Source organism: Meriones unguiculatus, chromosome 5 (genome assembly GCF_030254825.1).
Source record: "Meriones unguiculatus strain TT.TT164.6M chromosome 5, Bangor_MerUng_6.1, whole genome shotgun sequence".
Taxonomy (NCBI): Eukaryota; Metazoa; Chordata; class Mammalia; order Rodentia; family Muridae; genus Meriones; species Meriones unguiculatus.
Genome location: NC_083353.1, coordinates 50,546,912 through 50,565,713, shown reverse-complemented (window position 1 = coordinate 50,565,713; position 18,802 = coordinate 50,546,912). Strand labels below are relative to the sequence as shown.

Genomic DNA, 18,802 nt, shown 5'->3' with positions numbered 1-18,802 from the left:
CTCAGTTGAGTTTTTCCCTGGTCTTGGGATTCCTCATTTTTCCCATTTATTACACAATTTTAACTTCTGTTTCTAGTTTGAATTTGTCTCAGCAGATTTTCACCTGGTTGAGACTGCAAGCTGAAATCTGAACTTGCTGGAAGCTGACATGATTGCTCACAGTCTCCTTGGATGGATCACCTAACCAGACGTTTCTGAGGACCGCCCCACTGTGCAGCCTTTCGCTGGCATTTCAGTCTTCCTAGCCCCTGATGCCAACGGTGCTATTATCATAATTAAAGCATTTTCAGAAGAAGAGACCATCAGCCCAAAATCCCAACAAAATGCTGAAATGCTAGGTCAAAGGGAGCTCCTTGACATTACCTATTATCTTGGGGACCAGTTTAGCTGGATCAGAAATTAGTGTTGCCATACTAGATGTACAAAGCCAGAATTATAACATCTCAAAAGCAGAATCTTTTGCTTTTGGTCATTTTTGGATTATGCTTACTTAATAAGTTGTTAGGATATATTAGGCAAAGACTAGGACTATACAGTTGATGATAATGAAAACCCAGTAATGCCAGCTTGGACATGCCCTTGAACTATAAGTGCCCAAGAGTGGCCTATTCAGGTTCATGGAAAGGGAAAAATAAATTGTTTAAGTTAGCCTGTGTATAGTTAGCCTGAGGTTAACTCCATTTTTTGCAATAAAGAGCCATCTTGACTGGGAGCTGAATTCAGGAACCAGGAAACATCACAATATGTCCACCTGGAAGAAAACAAAGTTAACTCTCCTAGCAATAGCCTCCAGGAATATCACACAATAAATATTTCATAGAAAACAGAGTCAAACTTCCTGGTAATAATCACTGTGAATCAGTTGAGAATCTGGTGGGAAAATTCTCCCCAATGTTTCAGAATAAAAGAATTAATAGATTAAAAGAATAGCCATTGTGATCATATGTGTTAGGCAATTGTGCCTAAGAGAAGCATATACCTTAGGCAATTGTGATTCAAAGAAGATCACCTCAACCCTCTTTTACCTAATCCTGTAATGTCAAGGCATATGCCCCCCCCATTGCTGTCATAGAAACATGTTACCCCTGTTTGTTGTCATGGAAACCCCCTGATCACAGACTTTCCCTTTAAAAATGCTGCTCACTCAGGGCTCACGGTCCCATTTCTCTGCTGCTGCATCAGTGAGACTTGAGTCCAGAGTTTGAATGTTCTCTTAATAAAGCTCTCTGTCTTGTTATTGGGGATCTCTGAGGTTCTCATAAACTTGGCATAACAATAGCACTGGAGCTGAGAGGAGGCTGAGAGCTTTTTCAAATTAAATTCTGTTGCTTTTGAGGAAGGTTCTAATATAGCCCAGGCTGGCCTTACTTCACTGTAGCCAAAGCTGGCAGGCCTGAAGATTGCTCAAAGGCTGAGCACAGGCTGTGATGCAACCTGGATCTCAAAGGTGTGAGGGACCACAAGGGAATGAGAAGCAACTGTGATTACTTGAATTGAAGCCAAGTGCAGCAAGCTCTTGAAGGGTGGGGTGAACTGTCCTGAGAAACAACCAGCTGTAAACTATCTACAACCAGCTGTAAACTATAGAGCAGACTGATCTGATTTTCAGGTATAAAAACCCTGTGCTTTGCATGTTCAGAGTCGTCTCCTGTCTTTGGAGGGGTGACCCTACCTCAATAGCAATAAGACCTCTTGTTTTGGCGTCAAGCTGTGCTCTGTGAGAATTCCTGGGAAGTGTGTGATCCTGAACTCCTGAGCAGTGAGACTCTAGGTCTTACAAGTGGACTTCTCTGCTTGCTCTGAGGACCTGAGATTAAGATGAGGACTATGGGGATTGAGAAAGGAGGAGGGAGGGACCCACATGGGGGGATACAAATTAAATAAAGTATAATGAAGAAAGAATTTTTTAAAAGATGAGGACTATGAGAAAACCCTCATTGTTCAAGAAAATCTGTCATGTGTTAAAACTTGAAAAATCATATTTTGACAATTTTATTCTCATTTTTAAAATTGTATTTTACTTTAGTAGTTTTATTTATTTTTTATTTTGTGTGCATGAATGCATGCCTGGTGCCTGCAGGACCAGAAACCATGAGATCCTCTTGAACTGGAGTTACTAAGAGTTGTGAGCCTTCATATGGAGGCTGGGAATTGAACTTTGGTCCTCTGCAAGGACAGCCAGTGTTCTTAACTCCTGAACCATCTCCCCATCCCCAATGTTCACTTTATTATTTCAGGGAAAATATACTTCACTGCTTGGTTAAGGTAACTGAACACATTGTTATTTTGGTAAAGCACAAACAAAACAAGAATTTCCCATCTTCAGCATACTGCTTGGCGTTGATTACATTTTTACAGTCTGCCTCCACCCAGCAAGTCGCCCATGGCCTTCCCTCCTGAGCTGAGGATGAGAGTCTGCTTTTGTTTCCACTCCTGGAAGTTTCCAAGCTCTTCCTGCTCCCAGTAGTCCAGACAGAATTTGTTCTGCCTAGACTCTCATTGCAGTCAGTACAGTGGCTTCATGCCAATCTGTGTGGGACCATGTGCACAATCTCCTTCTCTTTTAAAGCTGGAGTAACACTCCAGTGCAGAGAAGCTGAACTCTGTTTATCCATCATCAGGACTGCATTTTATACGTAGATTCTATGTCTGTTTTTGTCTCTGTCTCTCTGTGTCTCTGTCTCTCACTCTGAGTGTGTGTGTGTGTGTGTGTGTGTGTGTGTGTGTGTGTGTGTGTGTGTATGCTAAATGATTTGAACATTTCTGGATACTTGATAATTATAATAATAACTATTTACAAACCTCATTTGGCAAAACAGAGATAGCTGAGGGATTTGAATAAACGAAGACTATCATAAGCTGTCACGTATTATAAATGGCTGTGGATAATCCAGACTCTAACAAGACAGTCACTTTATGTCTCCCCAAAAGACACACTGGGAAGTACAAAAGACTCATGTATCTGGCATGTGGTTTGTCTTTTATGTGTAGCATCCACACATCTCATAAGAAATAGGTTTAACAACAGCAAAAAGACAACTCTGTAATTTCATTTAACCCGAAGCTCATGTAAACTACATTACAATTCATAGCTCTAATGCCAGAATACCGGCTTATCTTAAGGAATCTTACCTATACCCAAGTAATATGATGTTTACCATCCTTCCATACATGGATCTAAAAATGTTAATTATGTGCTTTTCAGTACTGAGAACCAAAACAGGGCTGACTGTGTCATAGCCATGGACTGTGAGAATATGGAAACAAAACAAAATCAGGTCATCATCTATACTTCTTAGGTAGGAGATGACGCTGTCCAAGGTGTACATCACCATAAAGAAACTCATGATGCAAAGGATGGTCCGTGTGGCTCTTTGTTCTGCAGATAGTCTGAGGAAAAGGCTGACACTGTGGAGAAGCTGGGACTGGTTCTTATGTCTTATAGGAAAGTCACCATGTACCCACTGGAGAGGGTCATAAGACCTACAAAGATGACATCCCTGGAGGTCAACAATATAAAAAATGTGTGATGGACAGAGTAGCTCATGGGCACAACACACCAAGATTGACTGACGTATATAAAGCCAGGTGAGGTCAGATTAGCGTTGCAGTTATGTATGTTATAAGGGGACTGCTAATGGATGAATAAAAGATACTCAGGGAAAGAAGGCAACCTAGCATGTGGTGTGGAGATTTACATTTGAATTTTGCTAGATGGGAACTTCTGGGACTGAGGGTGATGGCCTGGAGAATGCTGAGCAGGCTAGTGGCACAAAGAGAGAGGCTCCTAAAAGACCTGTACAAGAACATGACAAATTTGCATGTGGAATCATTCCATCTCTTCCCTGGCATAAAAATGTCTGAAGCTACTAAACTCACGACTAGCAGCATCAGTATGTGGATTAGGGCCAAGAGACTGATGGGCAGATCAGTGAGTCTGGGCCTCTGCCCACGAATAAACATGAGGATGTGGAAGAGAAGAAGGAAGCTGTTGCCTGAGAGCCCAATCCCAGCTCCAGCATAAATGGTGTTTCTTACCTTGGTGTTACCTGACAGTTTGTTGATTTTGTTCATTTTAAGGCTGAAAGAAGCAGGTAGCAACTGTGAGGGGAGAACAGCAAGAAGATTTCTATCACCAGTGTAGCCTTGCTCATCAGCTGCAGACAATGGCAGCTCCACTCTCCTTAGAAAGACGTTTATTTCACAGCTCTGCCTTATACCCCTTAAGATTGCCTTCATCTCAAAGTGCCCAGAAGGGATGCCCACTCTCTCCATTTTTCTGACACTTATTGCCCCATCCAGATAGAAGCTTTCTCCCACATTACAATTGTCATGTGTCAAGAAAATATTTCTTTTCCTACTGTTTCCTTTTTGAGGTTTCCTTAGGCAAAAGCAATGTCTTACTTGTCTTTCATCTGCATCATGTTGATTGCCAGACACAGAGCAGCTCTGCAGGTTTTGGTGAAGTTCAATGAGGATTGTAAGAAAATAGAAATAAGATCCTCAGATGAAGCTGTGCCCTTGTCTTAAACAGGCCCAGAGTCATTTTATTCCAATCTCTTTTTCTGCTCATTTACTTCAGACCTTGTGCTCTTCATGTGGATGTGCAGGGAGCATTAGGAGTGGAAATTCTGAATCCAGACTCCTTCACATCATACTCACTCCTGTCATATCCTGTGTGTGACCCTGAGCAGTCTGGGACTAAGCTACAGCGTTAGAACATATGACATCTGTGTGCCTGCGTCAGGGAGATGTGTAAGAAGATGAAGTCTACATACCAAGAATGTCGGTGTTCCCTGTACAGGGCGAACTCTTGGAAGTGTAGGCTGCTGGCTTTATTCTCATGAAGGTTCCTTATGTTTGTGACTTGGAATAGTTAATACAGATTTAAAAAAAAAACTGTTTGGTTTCTCCCAGCCCAAATCAGAGAAGGGTAAGCATGAACACAATAGACTTCCCAAGCAATCCTTTCCAGAGCATCCTGGTAGCATTTTAGTCCTTCTCTGTGAATCTCACATTGTAACTTCATCTGAGGTATGTGCTGATGTCACAACAAACAAAAGCCTCCATGAGAAGTGTTCAGTTATCAGAGGCTGCCAGGAATGTGGTCTACGTTTTGTCTCTTTCCGCATTTGAAAGCAAAACAATTAATAAGAATTATAGTTTCAATAGATTGAGGGCCATTCCCATTATAAGGTTTTAATGAATGAAGAATTATCTAACTCATCCTGAATGAGGGGCTGCACAGGTGTGTAGGATTTCATACCTCCTTGAGGAAGCAGTGATGCTACTCAGACTCAGGTGGCCAAAGCCTCAGAGGTACAGCAGAAGATTTGATGACGGGTCTTCTCGAAAATTATTTCTCATGCAATGCAAGTATTTAGTTTAATTCAAGTATCATAATCCTAAATTATGCAATAATAAAAAATGAAGTCATATAGTAATGAAATAATTATCATTTGAATATCATGGGTGTAAGATGGTTTTATTTTATCTTTAATGTGAGATATGAGGGAAAGCAAAAGGGCCTGAGTTACCAAACCTGATGCACCAGCTAAGTAAGTGCTCAGAGCAGAAGAAATGAGGGAGCCTCAGTGTTCAGAAGTGCTGGCCTCCAGTCATGATGAGGTACATTCTAGAAGGGAAGAACCAATTTCAAAGAGTGGTCCTCTGACCCCGAGATGTGTGCTGTGACATACACACCCTACCCCATCCCACAAAATACATAAGATGAAAGGTAACTTTAAAAAATCAGAGCTAAGGTTGATGGCCAGTTAAAGACTGTAAACATGGGGTGCTTGGTGTGGTGAGAACCTGCTGCTTTGACAGAGGCCCCGGGTACAGTTCTCACCTCTCACATGGCAGCTCAAAACCATCTGTAACTCTAGGTCCAGGGGTTCCCAAAACTGCTGAGGTCCTCAGGCAGCAGGCATGCATGCAATACAAATATATAGACACAGCAAAAGCAAACAAAATAAAACACCCAAAAAGTGTAACACACATAACAAAATAACCTAAAAAATTTAAATTGAGATTTTCTAAAATAGAATGGTAAAGCATCATTAGGAAAGGTAAAACTTCTACAAGATTAATATGCTGAGTTCTATGTACCAGCAGAGCTGTAAATACATTTTACTGAGTGATTCCCATTGCATTACCATGCTCTTTATATAATAGATCCGTTTGGTTACCCAATGTCAATTTCAGCAGATGTCAGAAACAAAACAGATTGAAAAACAGAGAAGTAGAGGCAAAGCTCAGAGCTGAGGTGGTCACAGGCAGGTGGAATATAGCTGAGGCTGAGGCTGAGGCCATGTCTGAATGGACCCCAGTCTCTGAGGAGCAGGAATGGAGACCTCATTTTCATTGAAGACTTCAGGAAGAGGCTGTGCTTTGCTTTAGTGGAACTTTATGCTCTGTGTCTCAGTCTCCCCAACAGACATGGTGCACGCACCTGCACCCAGGACTGAGGAGAGGAGGAAGGAACATACTTAGTCCAAGAGCAGCCTGGGCAACTCACAGAGCCCTTGTCAAGAAGGGCAGTCATTTTATGGAGACTCTCATATAGCCAGGTACTAGAAAACAATACCAGTGTACTCAAAACTACTGACCACTTTCTCTCTGTCAGGTTCAGAGTATCTGGTTTTATGTTGAGGTCTTGATCCACTTGGATGTGAATTTTATGCAGGTTGATTGAATGGGTATATTTGCCAGTAAGGCCAGCACAATTGATTGAACATGCCTTTTCCCTCATTGTACATCTTCGACTTCTTTGTAACAAATCCGGTGTCCATAGGTTTGTGGCTTTACATCTGGGTCTTTGATTTAATTCCTTAGACCCACCTGTTTTGTTTTGTTTTTTAATGCCAATACTATGTTTTTTTGTTGTTCTTTTTTTTGTTTGTTTGTTTTATTACTATAGCTCTGTAGTAGAGTTTGAAATCAGGAATGGTGATACTGCCAGTAGTTTTTTTTGTTGTTGTTGTTCTTTGTTTTTTGTTTTTGTTTTGTACAGGATTGTTTTAGGTATCCTGGCTTTTTCTTTTTCAATTTTAAGTTGAGTATTTTTTCTTTCCAGGTCTGTAAAATATTGTGTTGGAATTTTGGTGAGGAATTGAATTGAATCTGTAGATTGCTTTGGTAAGATGGCCAGTTTTACTATGTTGATCCTACTGACCAATTAACATGGAAGATCTTTCCAACTTCTGATATCTTCTTCAATTTTTTTAAAGACATTAAGTTATTGTCATTCAGCTCTTCACTTGCTTAGTTAGAGTTACCCCAAGATATTGCATATTATTTGTGGCTATTGTGAAGGATGATGTTTCCCTGATTTCTTTCTCAGCTTACATGTCATTTGTATAAAGAAGGGCTACTGATTTTTTTTTCTTGAGTTACTTTTGTATCCAGCCACTTTACTGAAGGTGTTTATCAGCTGTAGGAGTTCCCCTGTAGAATTTTTGGGGTAGCTTATGTATAGTATCATATCATCTGCAAATAATGATATTTTGACTTCTTCCATTCCTGGTTGTATCCCCTTGATCTCTTTTAGTTGTCTTATTGCTCTAGCTAGAACTTCAAGTACTATATTGAATGGATATGAAGAAAGTGGACAGCCTTCTGTTGTTCCAGATTTTCGTGGAACTGCTGTGAATTTTTATTTAATTTGATGTTGGCTATCACCTTGCTATATATTGCTGTTTTTATGTTGAAGTATGTAACTGTATTCCTGATCTCGTCAAGATTTTTATCATGAGGGGGTGTTGAGTTTCCTCAAAGGCTTTTTCAGCATCCAATAAAATGATCGTATGTTTTTTCTTCTTTCCGTTCATTTATGTGTTGGGTTACATTGACTGATTTTTGTATTTTAAACCATTTATGCATCCCTGGGATGATCCCGGGATGATAGTCATGATAGATGATATTTTTAACGTGTTATTGGATTTGGTTTTCAAATATTTTATTGAGTATTTTTGAATCAATGATCATAAGAAAAATTGGTCTGTAATTTTCTTTTTCTGTTGTTGAGTTGGCCTGGTTTGGATGTCAGGGTGATTATGGCCTCACAAAATAAATCTGACAATGTTTCTCCCGTTTCTAATTTGTGGAATAATTTGAGGAGTATTGTTATTATCTCTTCTTTGAAAATCCAGAAAATTCTGTGCTAAAATCATAGAACCGTGGGCTTTTTTTTTTTCAATGCAGTTTATTCAGGAACCTTGAACAATCATCTGACCCTGGGGAAAGCCAGCCCACAGCTTAAATAGCCTCTGGGTAGCCAACCCCAGCGTGCCACGTGGGCAATGCAGATAGGTCCACATACATGGAAGCAAGCCAGATCCTCAGCCTTAGCCAAATGTGGAATTGTTCGTGACAGAGAGCACTCACCATCAGGAAGGTGGAAGGTGGAAACCAGCTCCATCTTCACGGAATAGCATTCCGCAGCTCTCTACAGTTCCCCCTTTTTGTTTTAGACGCATCAGGCAAGAGTAGAGGTCTGATCTCTGATATTAGAAATAAATTGGGACTTTGTACTGATGTTCATTTAGGTGTCATCCACCCAAAGAGCATCAGACCGGACCGATACCTTTTTCTCAGAGGCGGGACCTGGGGCATCAACCCGCATTCAATCAGACATGCTCTTCTCTGGTTCCAAAGCGGCTGACCCTGAGTGCAGTGCTTAGCCTCGCATCCTGAGCATAACATTTTAGCTTTTGATGGTAGCCAAACATGCTGGGGAGACTCTCCTGCTTCAATGGCTGTAAAGGCCTGAATGATCATGGCTGCATTACGCTGTTGTGAGACTCTAATCTTGCATATACACCACAGGCAAACCAAGGAGACAAACACCAGAAGGCCTGCTAACACTCCCATGCCCGCCCATTCCTTCAGATGATTCATGGCTGCAGCAATCCATGATGATAATCCTGTGGTTAGTCCTGTGTCCACTCTGGTAGAATTTACCGTGACAATGGCCACTCTCAGCTGCTCCATCGTAGTATCGAATTCTCCAGTCCAATTACCTAAAATATAGTTCGACAATTGTTTAGACAGATTTGCAGCACAGGAAAAATTCTCATGTTATATGCTAGTGACACAAAGTCCAGCATATTTTCATTGACAGCCAAGTTGAGCGATTTGCCATAGGGTATCAATTTGCTCCTGCATGAGGTCAATCCTCTGATTGAACACCATCAAGCTTCCTTTTAGTTGAGCATTAATTCCTTTTTGTACAACTAAGGCATGAGCTACATTGGCTACATGATTATTCAGGGTCTGAGCAGTCTGCCCAGGATGACTCATGGCTAATGCCCCGGTGGTAGCTCCACCAGCCGCCAATGAGATGGTAGTAACAATGGTGGCTGTAGTTCCAAGATCCCTTTTCTGTCTGAAGAGAGTCATAGCGTGAGGGGCATCAATGGGCACAGGCACGCAGTGAGGCATGCGAGTAACCAGGGCACACCTAAATTAACTAGAATTCCAGCATTGGGCAAAAAAGCAAGTATCATTACCACAATTACTTGGCTCTATCTGGGTAACAATAAATAAAAATGGGGGATATAAACAAACAGGTGTGTACTTATAGGAAATATTACAAGAAGCCTTAACCCCCTCATTGGAACATCCTGCATCAGTTCTAGAACTAGCAGTGGTGGTGTCCAAGGTCTGAGTAGGTTCAGGAGACCATTGCCCCCAGGGGTGAGACGCGCTCCATGCCAATTGACTAACTCCATGTTTTCCTCCACTTTTGAAAGTCATTTAAGGTTCTTAAATTATTTTTCCCTTTTTTTTTTAAATTTTTCATCAATTACACTTTATTCATTCTGCATCCCCCCATAAGCCCCTCCCTCCTCCCCTCCCAACCCCACCCTCCCTCCTCCCCCTGCTTGCATGCCATTCCCCAAGTCCACTGATAGGGGAGGTTCTCCTCTCCTTTCTGATCTTAGTCCATCAGTTCACATCAAAAGTGGCTGCATTGTCCTCTACTATGGCCTGGTAAGGCTGCTCCCCCCCAGGGGGAGGTGATCAAATAGCAGGTCAATCAGATTATGTCAGAGGCAGTCCCTCTTCACATTACTATGTAACCCAATTGGACTCTGAACTGCCCTGGCCTACATCTGTGCAGGGGTTCTGGGTTATCTCCATGAATAGTCTTTGGTTGGAGTATGAGTCTCTGGGAAGTTCCCTGTGTTCAAATTTGCAGGTAAATTGTGGGATCTGGAAAGGATCATCCTGAGTGAGGTGTCCCAGAAGCAAAAAGACACACATGGTATATACTCACTCATATAGACATACAACATAGGACAAACCCACTAAAACCTGTGTATCTAAAGAAACTAAGCAAGAGAGAGGACCCTAACAAAAATGTCCAATCCCCATCCAAAAAGGCAAAGAGGATGGACATCAGAAGAAGAAGAAAACAGGAAAAAACCTAGGAACCTACCACAGAGGGCCTCTGAAAGCCTCTGCCGTTCAGACTATCGGAGCAGATGCTGAGCCTAATGGGCAACTGTTGGGCAGAGTGAATGGAATTTTAGGTAAGAACTGGGAAATAGTAAGAGCTGGAGAGGACAGGGTCTCCACAAGGAGAGCAACAGAACAACCTTGGGCTTTTTTTACTTCCTTTAGTTGGGAGACGTTTAATGACATCTTCTATTTCCCTAGAAGCTAGACTTCTATTTAAGTTGTTTATCTGATTCATCTTTGGTAAGTGGTATCTATCAAGATATCTGTCCATTTCTTTTAGATTTTCCATATTTGTAGAGTAGATGTTTTTGAAGTATGACCTAATGATTCTTTGGATTTCCTTGGTATCTGTTATGTCATCCTTTTTATTTTTTGTTTGGTTAATTTGGATAGTTTGTCTCTGCCTTTTAGTTAGTTTGGACAGGGGATTGTCTATCTTGTTTATATTCTCTAATAACAAATTCTTTGTTTCACTGATTTTTTTTTGTATTGGTCTTTTTGTTTCTATTTTATTGATTTCAGTCCTTAGTTGGATTATTTACTTTCCTCTACTCCTCTTGGATGAATTTGCTTCCTTTTTGTTCTAGAGCTTACAGGGGTGCTACTAAGTTGCTAGTATGGAGTCTGAACTTTCCTCTGACTACCATTTTTATTGTGTTTCATAAGTTCAGGTATGCTGTGCATTCATTTTCCTTGAATTCTAGGAAGTCTTTAACCTCTTTATTCCTGCCTTGACCCAGTGGTCACTTAGAGGATAGTTATTCAGTTTCCATGATTTTGTGGGCTTTTTGTTATTTCTTTTATTGTTAAAATATAGCTTTAATCTGTGAGAGTATGATAGGCTACAGGTGGTTATTTCAATTTTCTTGTACCTGTTGAGACTCACTTTGTGACTGAGTATGTAGCCAATTTTGGAGAAAGATCTGTGAGATCCTGAGAAGAGTGTATATTCTTTTCTGTTTGGGTGAAATATTCTCTAGACTTCTGTTTGGTCCACTTGACTCACAATGGCTGTTAGCTCCATTATTTCTCTGCTTAGTTTTTGTCTGGATGACCTGTCTATTGATGAGAGTAGTGTATTGAAGTCCCCTGCTTTTAATGTATAAGGTTCAATGTGTGGTTAAAACTTTACTAATGTTCCTTTTACAAATGGGGGTGCCCTTCATTTTGAGGCATAGATGTTCAGAATTAACATTTTTTTGCGGTTGGATTTTCCTTTTGATGAGTATGAAGAGTCCTTTCCCATCTCTTTTGATTAATTTTAATTAGAAGTCTTTTTGTTTTGAAGATATTAGAATGGCAACCTCAGCTTGCTTCTTGGGTCCATTTGCTTGGAAAAAAAGTTTTCCTACCCTTTAACAATGGGTAACAATGGGTGGTTTGTCTATGCTCAACTGACACAGAAAACAACCAAGAGATGGGACAACCAGGCTGAAGCCAGGAAGAAGTTCAGTGTATGGGAACAATAGGCCCAGGGGACATCAGTCCAAAAGTTGAATCCCAAATTAACTTAAACAAGGCTTTTCATGCCCCCTGTGTTGCCATGTCCCCTTGCATAGTAATCTAGATGACATATGTTTGATTGGCTTATTAAACTTCCTTATTATAGTCTGATAAACTGCCTCATGGATATAAATGTTTCCCCAAGCAACAGACTTTATCCCAATCTATTTATAGCAGAGGTGAAAGGAGGAGGAATTTGGTTTTAGAAGAAATGTTGTGTAGAGTGTTGAACCTCAAGGGAGCTGGCCAGTGGTGTGGGTCTTTCCTGTTTTCCAGGGCACCATACCTTGGTGACCAGTGCTGGAACTAACTGCCTTGTACCGTAAAACTGAACGTGGTCCTATGCTGTGCAGAGGCTGTGTTTGGGTCAAAAGTTTTGATAACTCTGAGAATTTTAAATCCAGCTGTTGTTCGCATTGCTGTATACATCACATGTGCTTCTTGCAAAGAATTCTCTTCTGAAAGTTCTGTGTATGATTCCTTTCTTTCTGGAGTGTGTAACTATGGCAAGAAATGCCTCCTCATTTAATTTGTCAAAATAGCTATACCACAGGAAATTAAAATATTGAAATGTGTTAGACATGGTTACATCCTTCAAAACAGTGTGAGCTGTCCACGGCCATGATGCATGAGAGCCACCTCATAGGATTCCCATAATGACGCATTGAGGAAAAAGATAAAATAAAATAAAATAAAATAAAATAAAATAAAATAAAATAAAATAAAATAAAATAAAATAAAATGAAACAAAAATGCCCTGGTCATATCAGAAAAGGGATGAGGTTTAATTTTCTGCTACATGTTTGTTACCACACAGGTTAAAGTAAATAATTTTAACAGAAAAACAAAAACAAAAACAAAAACACTGCTTTATATTTTCATGTACACCAAAGCACATGAACACCATGCCATGACTGACAGTTCTGATGGCAGTGTATTGGGTCCTCTTATAAAGAAATAGGCCCATCAATGATCAATGAATATTCAAACATTTATGTCCTTCCACACATAGACCTGAAAAAGTTAACGACATGTTTTTCAGTGTTCATAAACACAAAAGGGCTGACTGTGGCATAGCTGTGGACAACAAAGAGTCGGATATAGTAAGATGTTGGATCATTCAGGAACATAGTTCTTGAGCAGGAGATAAAGCCATCCAAGATGGACATCAACACAAAGAAGCTCATGAGCAGAAGGAAGGCCCTGTTAGCTCTTTACTCTGGGGATGCTTTTGGAGAAAGCCTGGTGCTGTGAAGATGCTGGGCCTGCTTCCTGTGCCTGCACAAGAGAGCCACCATGTACCAAGTAGAGATGACCATAACACTAATAAGAAAGACTTCCCTGACGGCCATCAGTGTACAAAATGTGCTTTTCATGAGGTAACTCATGGGTAGGAGAGAACAGGACCTAGTAACGTACATGAAGTTATTCGAAGTCAAATTGGGAGTGGCAATAATTGATACTAAGAGGTGACTGCTAATGAGCACATAAAGGACACTCAGAAAAAGAAAGGCACATGAGATGTAATGGGCAGATTTGTGCTTGAACTTGGCTAAACAGGAGCTTCTGGGACTGAGGATGATGGCCTGGAGGACACTCAGCAGGCTGGTGGTACAAAGCGAGAGGCCCCTAAAAATTCTGTACAGGTAGACAATGAGTTTACATATGGTGTCATCCCATCCCCTCAAAGAAATAAAAATGTCCGTGGCTATGAATGCTATGAACATTAGCATCAGTAGGTGGATTAGTGCCAGCAGACCAATGAGCACGTCAGTGGGTCTAGGCCTGTGCCCAGGAATGAACTTGAGGATGTAAAAGAGAAGAAGGAAGCTGTTGGCTGAGATCCCAATGCCAATTTCAGAGAAGAAGGTGTTCCTTATGTCAGAAGAGTGTGAAGTCATCTTATGTGGAAACAAAGAGTGGCTGAGGAGAAAAGTAAAACAATGATTCACCATGATCAAGACCTCACATACCACTCCAGACCAGTCTTCTGGCCTCAGGAAAACATGCAGATGCTCCTGAATGCTTATTCCGCTGAAGACCTCCATTCTAACTCCTACCCCACAGACCATCCTCCTGCTCTCACTTGTCCTAAGCTGAGCCATGGCTGGACCCTGTGTCCCATGGTGGCTGCAGTGTGTGAGCTCCCTCAACATTAAAAACAGCAGCAATTATGTGTTCTCATGTTTGCAGGTTTGGGTTTTCCTGGAGCAGGAGCAGCATCTTACTTGGTTTTTACCCACAACATCTTGATGGCCAGACACATTATAGACAGTTTTCCTATTTTGGGTAGAGTCTGAATGAGAAGGATTGTATAAAAGAAAAAAAAGCAGACCTTGCCAACTAAAGCGGTCCCATGGATTGGGTATGCACTTATTCTATTCAGGGCTATCTGTACTCTATTGAAAATCCTAATTTCTTAGAAAATTTCTATAGCAAATGTTGGGGGTTGTAATCTATGAATCCAGATGTTTCTGATTTTATTCATGATCTGCTGTTTCCTCCAAGTATGTCCTTCAATACTCTGAGGCCGGGTCCCAGTCACCTCCTCTTGAACATGTGGACAGCAGAGTGCTTGTGTCAGAGAGACACTGGGTGAGCAAGAACACACTGTTTACACACCAAACATGGGAGAATTCCAGCACATGATGGTCTCTGTGGATGTGTTGGTGGCTTATGTTTGTGGTCTGGGAGAGTTCAGGCAGCTCATAAAGACTGTTCAGCTCTGTCACTGCCTGAAACAGAAGATAAAAGACAAATCAGAAAACAATAGCACATTGGCACGGAGTCCTTTCAGAAAACTCTGGTGGATGATTCAGTCTTTGATCACTGCTCTGTACCTCCATCTTGCTTGGTTCTGATCTCAGTCCAGAGCTGCTACAAGAGAAGGGCAAGGTGGGCAAATGTCAGCAGGAGCATATACCGTGTCTTTCTCCTTCAGCGTGTGAAGTCAGGGAGTAAATAGAACTACAGTTCTAACAGACTTGGAGCTGTCCATATTACAGAATTAATTAAAGAAAAATGGTCCAACTCAGTCTTGAAAGGCAGACTCCATAGGAGTCAACATTCCCTCTCTCCATAATGGAGCTGCGATACTTCTCCACATACCTGATATAAACTTGTTGGTCCAAGTTTATATTAGTAAGTGTGGTGTAGATGCTGTTGAATTATTACAGTTTATACTTACCAGGTACCTGATATGCTGGCTCCAGGTTTATATTAATAAATGTGGTGTACATGCTGTTGAATTATTGTAGTTTTTTGATTTAGACACAGACTAAATAAACCACCATGACCAAAACCAAATTGGCTTGGGAAGCCTTTATTTCATCTTACAGCTGATAATCCATTGTGCAGGGAAGCTGAGGAGGGACTTGAGGCAGGAACCTGGGGCAAGAACTGAGGCACGTGTCTTGAGGCAAGAACTGAAGGACGCTGCTTACAAGCTTGTGTCTCATGGTTTTCTCAGTCTGTGTTCTTAAGTATCCTGAACCCTGAGCCCAGAGCCTGCACCCACAGTGATGTGGGCCCTCTCACACTGATCATCTATCCAGAAAATGCATCACACACTTGCCCATAGGCCAATCTAGTGGGGGCATTTTCTCAACTAAGGTTCCCTTCCCAAATGAGTCTAGTGTGTTGACTCAACAAACAAAAGACAAAAACAGCTGCCACAGTTGACCCCCTATCTACCTGACACTAAACACATCTCTGTTACACTATAACTTTGTCTCTCAATTTTGTTGTTCCCAAGATATTAAACTAATGTCAACATTGCAATAGAAAAGTTCCATTTTTTTAAAAGTTCTATCTCTCAAGTCTCTTTCAACATTCAAAGCCTCTACAAAATATTCAAGCCTCTAAAACATTTAGTTTCACTAACATTTTCAAAGTCTCTCTAAAATACCCACAGTCTCTCTAGAACTCCAAACTCTCTGTAAATCTCCAAAATCCCTTTAAGTGTTCAGAGTCAAGAGACTTTGTGGGCTCCTGTAAAATAAAAATAAATATTTTCTTATGTAAAAGGGAAGAACCAGGGCACAGTCACAATCAAGTTCAACAAAGTCCAACAGTGTAACTCTCAGTGCCAGGCTTCCGGGACTCACCAGTGATCTTCTGGGCTCCTCCACACTGCTGGCAAAGCCTTCCACACAGCTTGTCTCCTAGGTTTAAACTGGCCTCGTCCCACAGCAGCTGCTGCTGGCATGTGATACTGACATCTCCAAATGGCTTGGCTCTGCACTGCAAAGGGGCCGAGCCTTCATCAATGGCCTCTTGGCTCTCTTCAGGGACTCTATACAGTCGTATGGTGCCAAGTCACAGCTTCACTCCATGATCCCTCCATGTTTCAGAACAGTACCACCTGAGAAACTCTGTTTATTTGTTGTTTTTTTTGTTTTGTTTTGTTTTTATTTTGTTTTGTTCTTTTGTTTTGTTTTGTTTTGTTTTTTTTTTTTTTTTTGACACAAGGTTTTTCTATGTAGCCTTGGCTGTGCTGAACTCCCTCCCTAGAACAGGCTGGTCTTGAACACCTGAGAGACTCCTGAGCTACCAAGTTTGGCTACCAGCATGAGATGCAGCCTCAGCAGTATTTAGGCCACAATGTCTGTAGGCTGAAGCTGAGAAAATACTTCAGAGGATTTTAATTGTTCCTGCAAGGCAAAGGTTTCATTTTAGTGGTTCCTTTTTTTAATTAAATTTTTATTTTTATATTAGTTAGAGTTTATTTACTTTGTATCCCAGCTGTAGCCCCTCCCTCATTTCCTCCCAATCTCACCTTCCCTCCCTCATCTCCTCTCTAAATACACTCACAGGGGAGGTCCTCCTCCACTTCCATCTGACCCTAGCTTATCAGATTTCTTCAGGATTGTCTGAAATGTCCTCCGCTGTGGCCTAGCAAGGCTGCTCCTCCCTCAGGGGTGGTGGGAAGGTCAAAGAGCCAGCCATTGACTTCATGTTAGAGACAGTCCCTGTTCCCCTTACTAGGAGACTCACTCAGATAATGAGTTGCCATGGGCTCCATCCAAGCACGGGTTTTAGGTTATATCCATGCATGGTCCTTGGTTGGAGAAACAGTCTCAGAATAGCCCTCTATGCCCAGGACAGAGTGTCTTTGAAAGACTCTGCCTAGCAGTGTATCAAAGCAGATGCTGAGACTCATAACCAAAACTTGGGCAGAGTGCAGGGAATCATATGAAAGAAGGGGGAGTTAGTATGACTTGGAGAGGACAGGAGCTGCACAGGACAAATCATTTTAATGGTTTTTAACTCAAAATATGAGTGACCCTCATAGAATCTTTAAGGGACTCTCAAGCTTCCCCATGGAACTGCATAAGAGAAGCCTCCATCATCTGCTCTGCTCTCAGCATTACATTCTAATATCACACCAAATAATCCACTGGAGTATCAGCACTCTATGTACTTTACACTCCAAAGTTTCAAAACCTTTCCACACTTCTCCCAAGGTCAGGTCTATCATAGTCATATCTCACGACCTAGTACCACTTTCTGTCTTCTCGAGTTTCTGTTACTGTGGGGAGATGAGGGATTATTTCACCACACAGCCTGTAGTTCTCCAGCCAGGGAAGCTAGGAGAGAACTCAAGACAGGGACCTGGAGGCAGGAACTGATGGAGAGGCCATGGAGTAGTGTGGCTCAACAGCTTGCTTCTTAGAACTTGCTCAACCTACTTTTTGTAGCACCTGGGACCAACAGACAGGGACGGCACTGTTCACAGTGAGCATGGCCCAGCCATATGAAATCAATCATCAATCAAGATAATGAGCTAACGAGAAAAGAAATAAGAAAAAGGAACTTGGTCTTTATGAGCACATCACACTATCAGACTGCCCAGGCAGTGAGCTGTCAGCTCTGCAGAGCAGGGCACAGGCTGTGCTGTTTTCAGCATCTCTTCAGAAACCACAGCCCTACTATGTACAGGTGCTTGCCCACAGGCCGGTCTGGTAGGGATGTTTCCCCAACTGAGGTTCTCTTGTCTGAAATAATTCTAGCTTGTTTCAAGCTAACATAAAACTTTCCAGCATAGACACCATGCATGCAGGAGATGTAATTTTGTAAATAAATTCCAGTGACATAGTAAAAACTTATCACTGAAAGTCAAGTGTGTACAGTGAAATTGTTTTACACTTATTTAAACTATGTCACATTGTCACCACAACTGGCAAATCCTACCGCGTGTGACAACCATGGGACATTGTCATGGAAGATACTAAGGATAGGCAAAGGGTTTAAAATTTCACAAGTATGGGGTACCATGACAGGAGTTATACCTGAAGCAGATGGTTGGTGAAAACATTGAATAAAGCAGATTTTCTGAAATAAATGTTCTGTAGCATCATAGAAATGGTTAATCCTTTATTAGATTATGGACCATGTACTCCAGATAGCAGTAGAGTGTTGATTAAATGAGTGGTGCTCAATTATTCTTTATAAAGCTCATGTGTTTGTTTTCCAAATCCCAGTCACAAGAAGCAGAACACAGTAGGTTGGGGGCAGCTCTGTTTTCCAATGATCAGGTAAAATGGCAGTTGTCTCTACTTTGAGCAACTCAGACATTAGAGTTGTGATGTGATAGACCAGGAAAACAATGGAGAGACTGATGGGGCTCCATTGTTTCCAAGCTTTATTTACAACTTTTTAAAATTACAAACTACATTTACAAATGTCATCGGAAGCACACGCTCTGAATGTCATTTTATGGTTTCTGCACTGAGTGTCAGGTGCATGTTCTATACTTATTTCATGGAAGGAAAACACACTTGTAGATTTTAACTAATAGTTTGCACTGCATGTGTATTAGCACTGGCTAACT

General features: G+C 41.3%; 1 protein-coding gene across 1 annotated transcript in view; it reads right to left on the bottom strand.

Moving 5' to 3' along the window:
* Positions 1 to 13,853, bottom strand: part of LOC132654151 (vomeronasal type-1 receptor A11-like) — a gene marked incomplete at its 5' end in the record, with an annotated part of 34,051 nt that extends 20,198 nt beyond the window's left edge. The window contains 2 exons of the mRNA XM_060383404.1: positions 3,159 to 3,390; positions 13,189 to 13,853. Of these exons, the coding sequence (XP_060239387.1) occupies positions 3,159 to 3,390; positions 13,189 to 13,853 (897 nt within the window). The remainder of the gene's footprint in view (positions 1 to 3,158; positions 3,391 to 13,188) is intronic.
* Between the last annotated feature and the right edge of the window lie 4,949 nt (positions 13,854 to 18,802).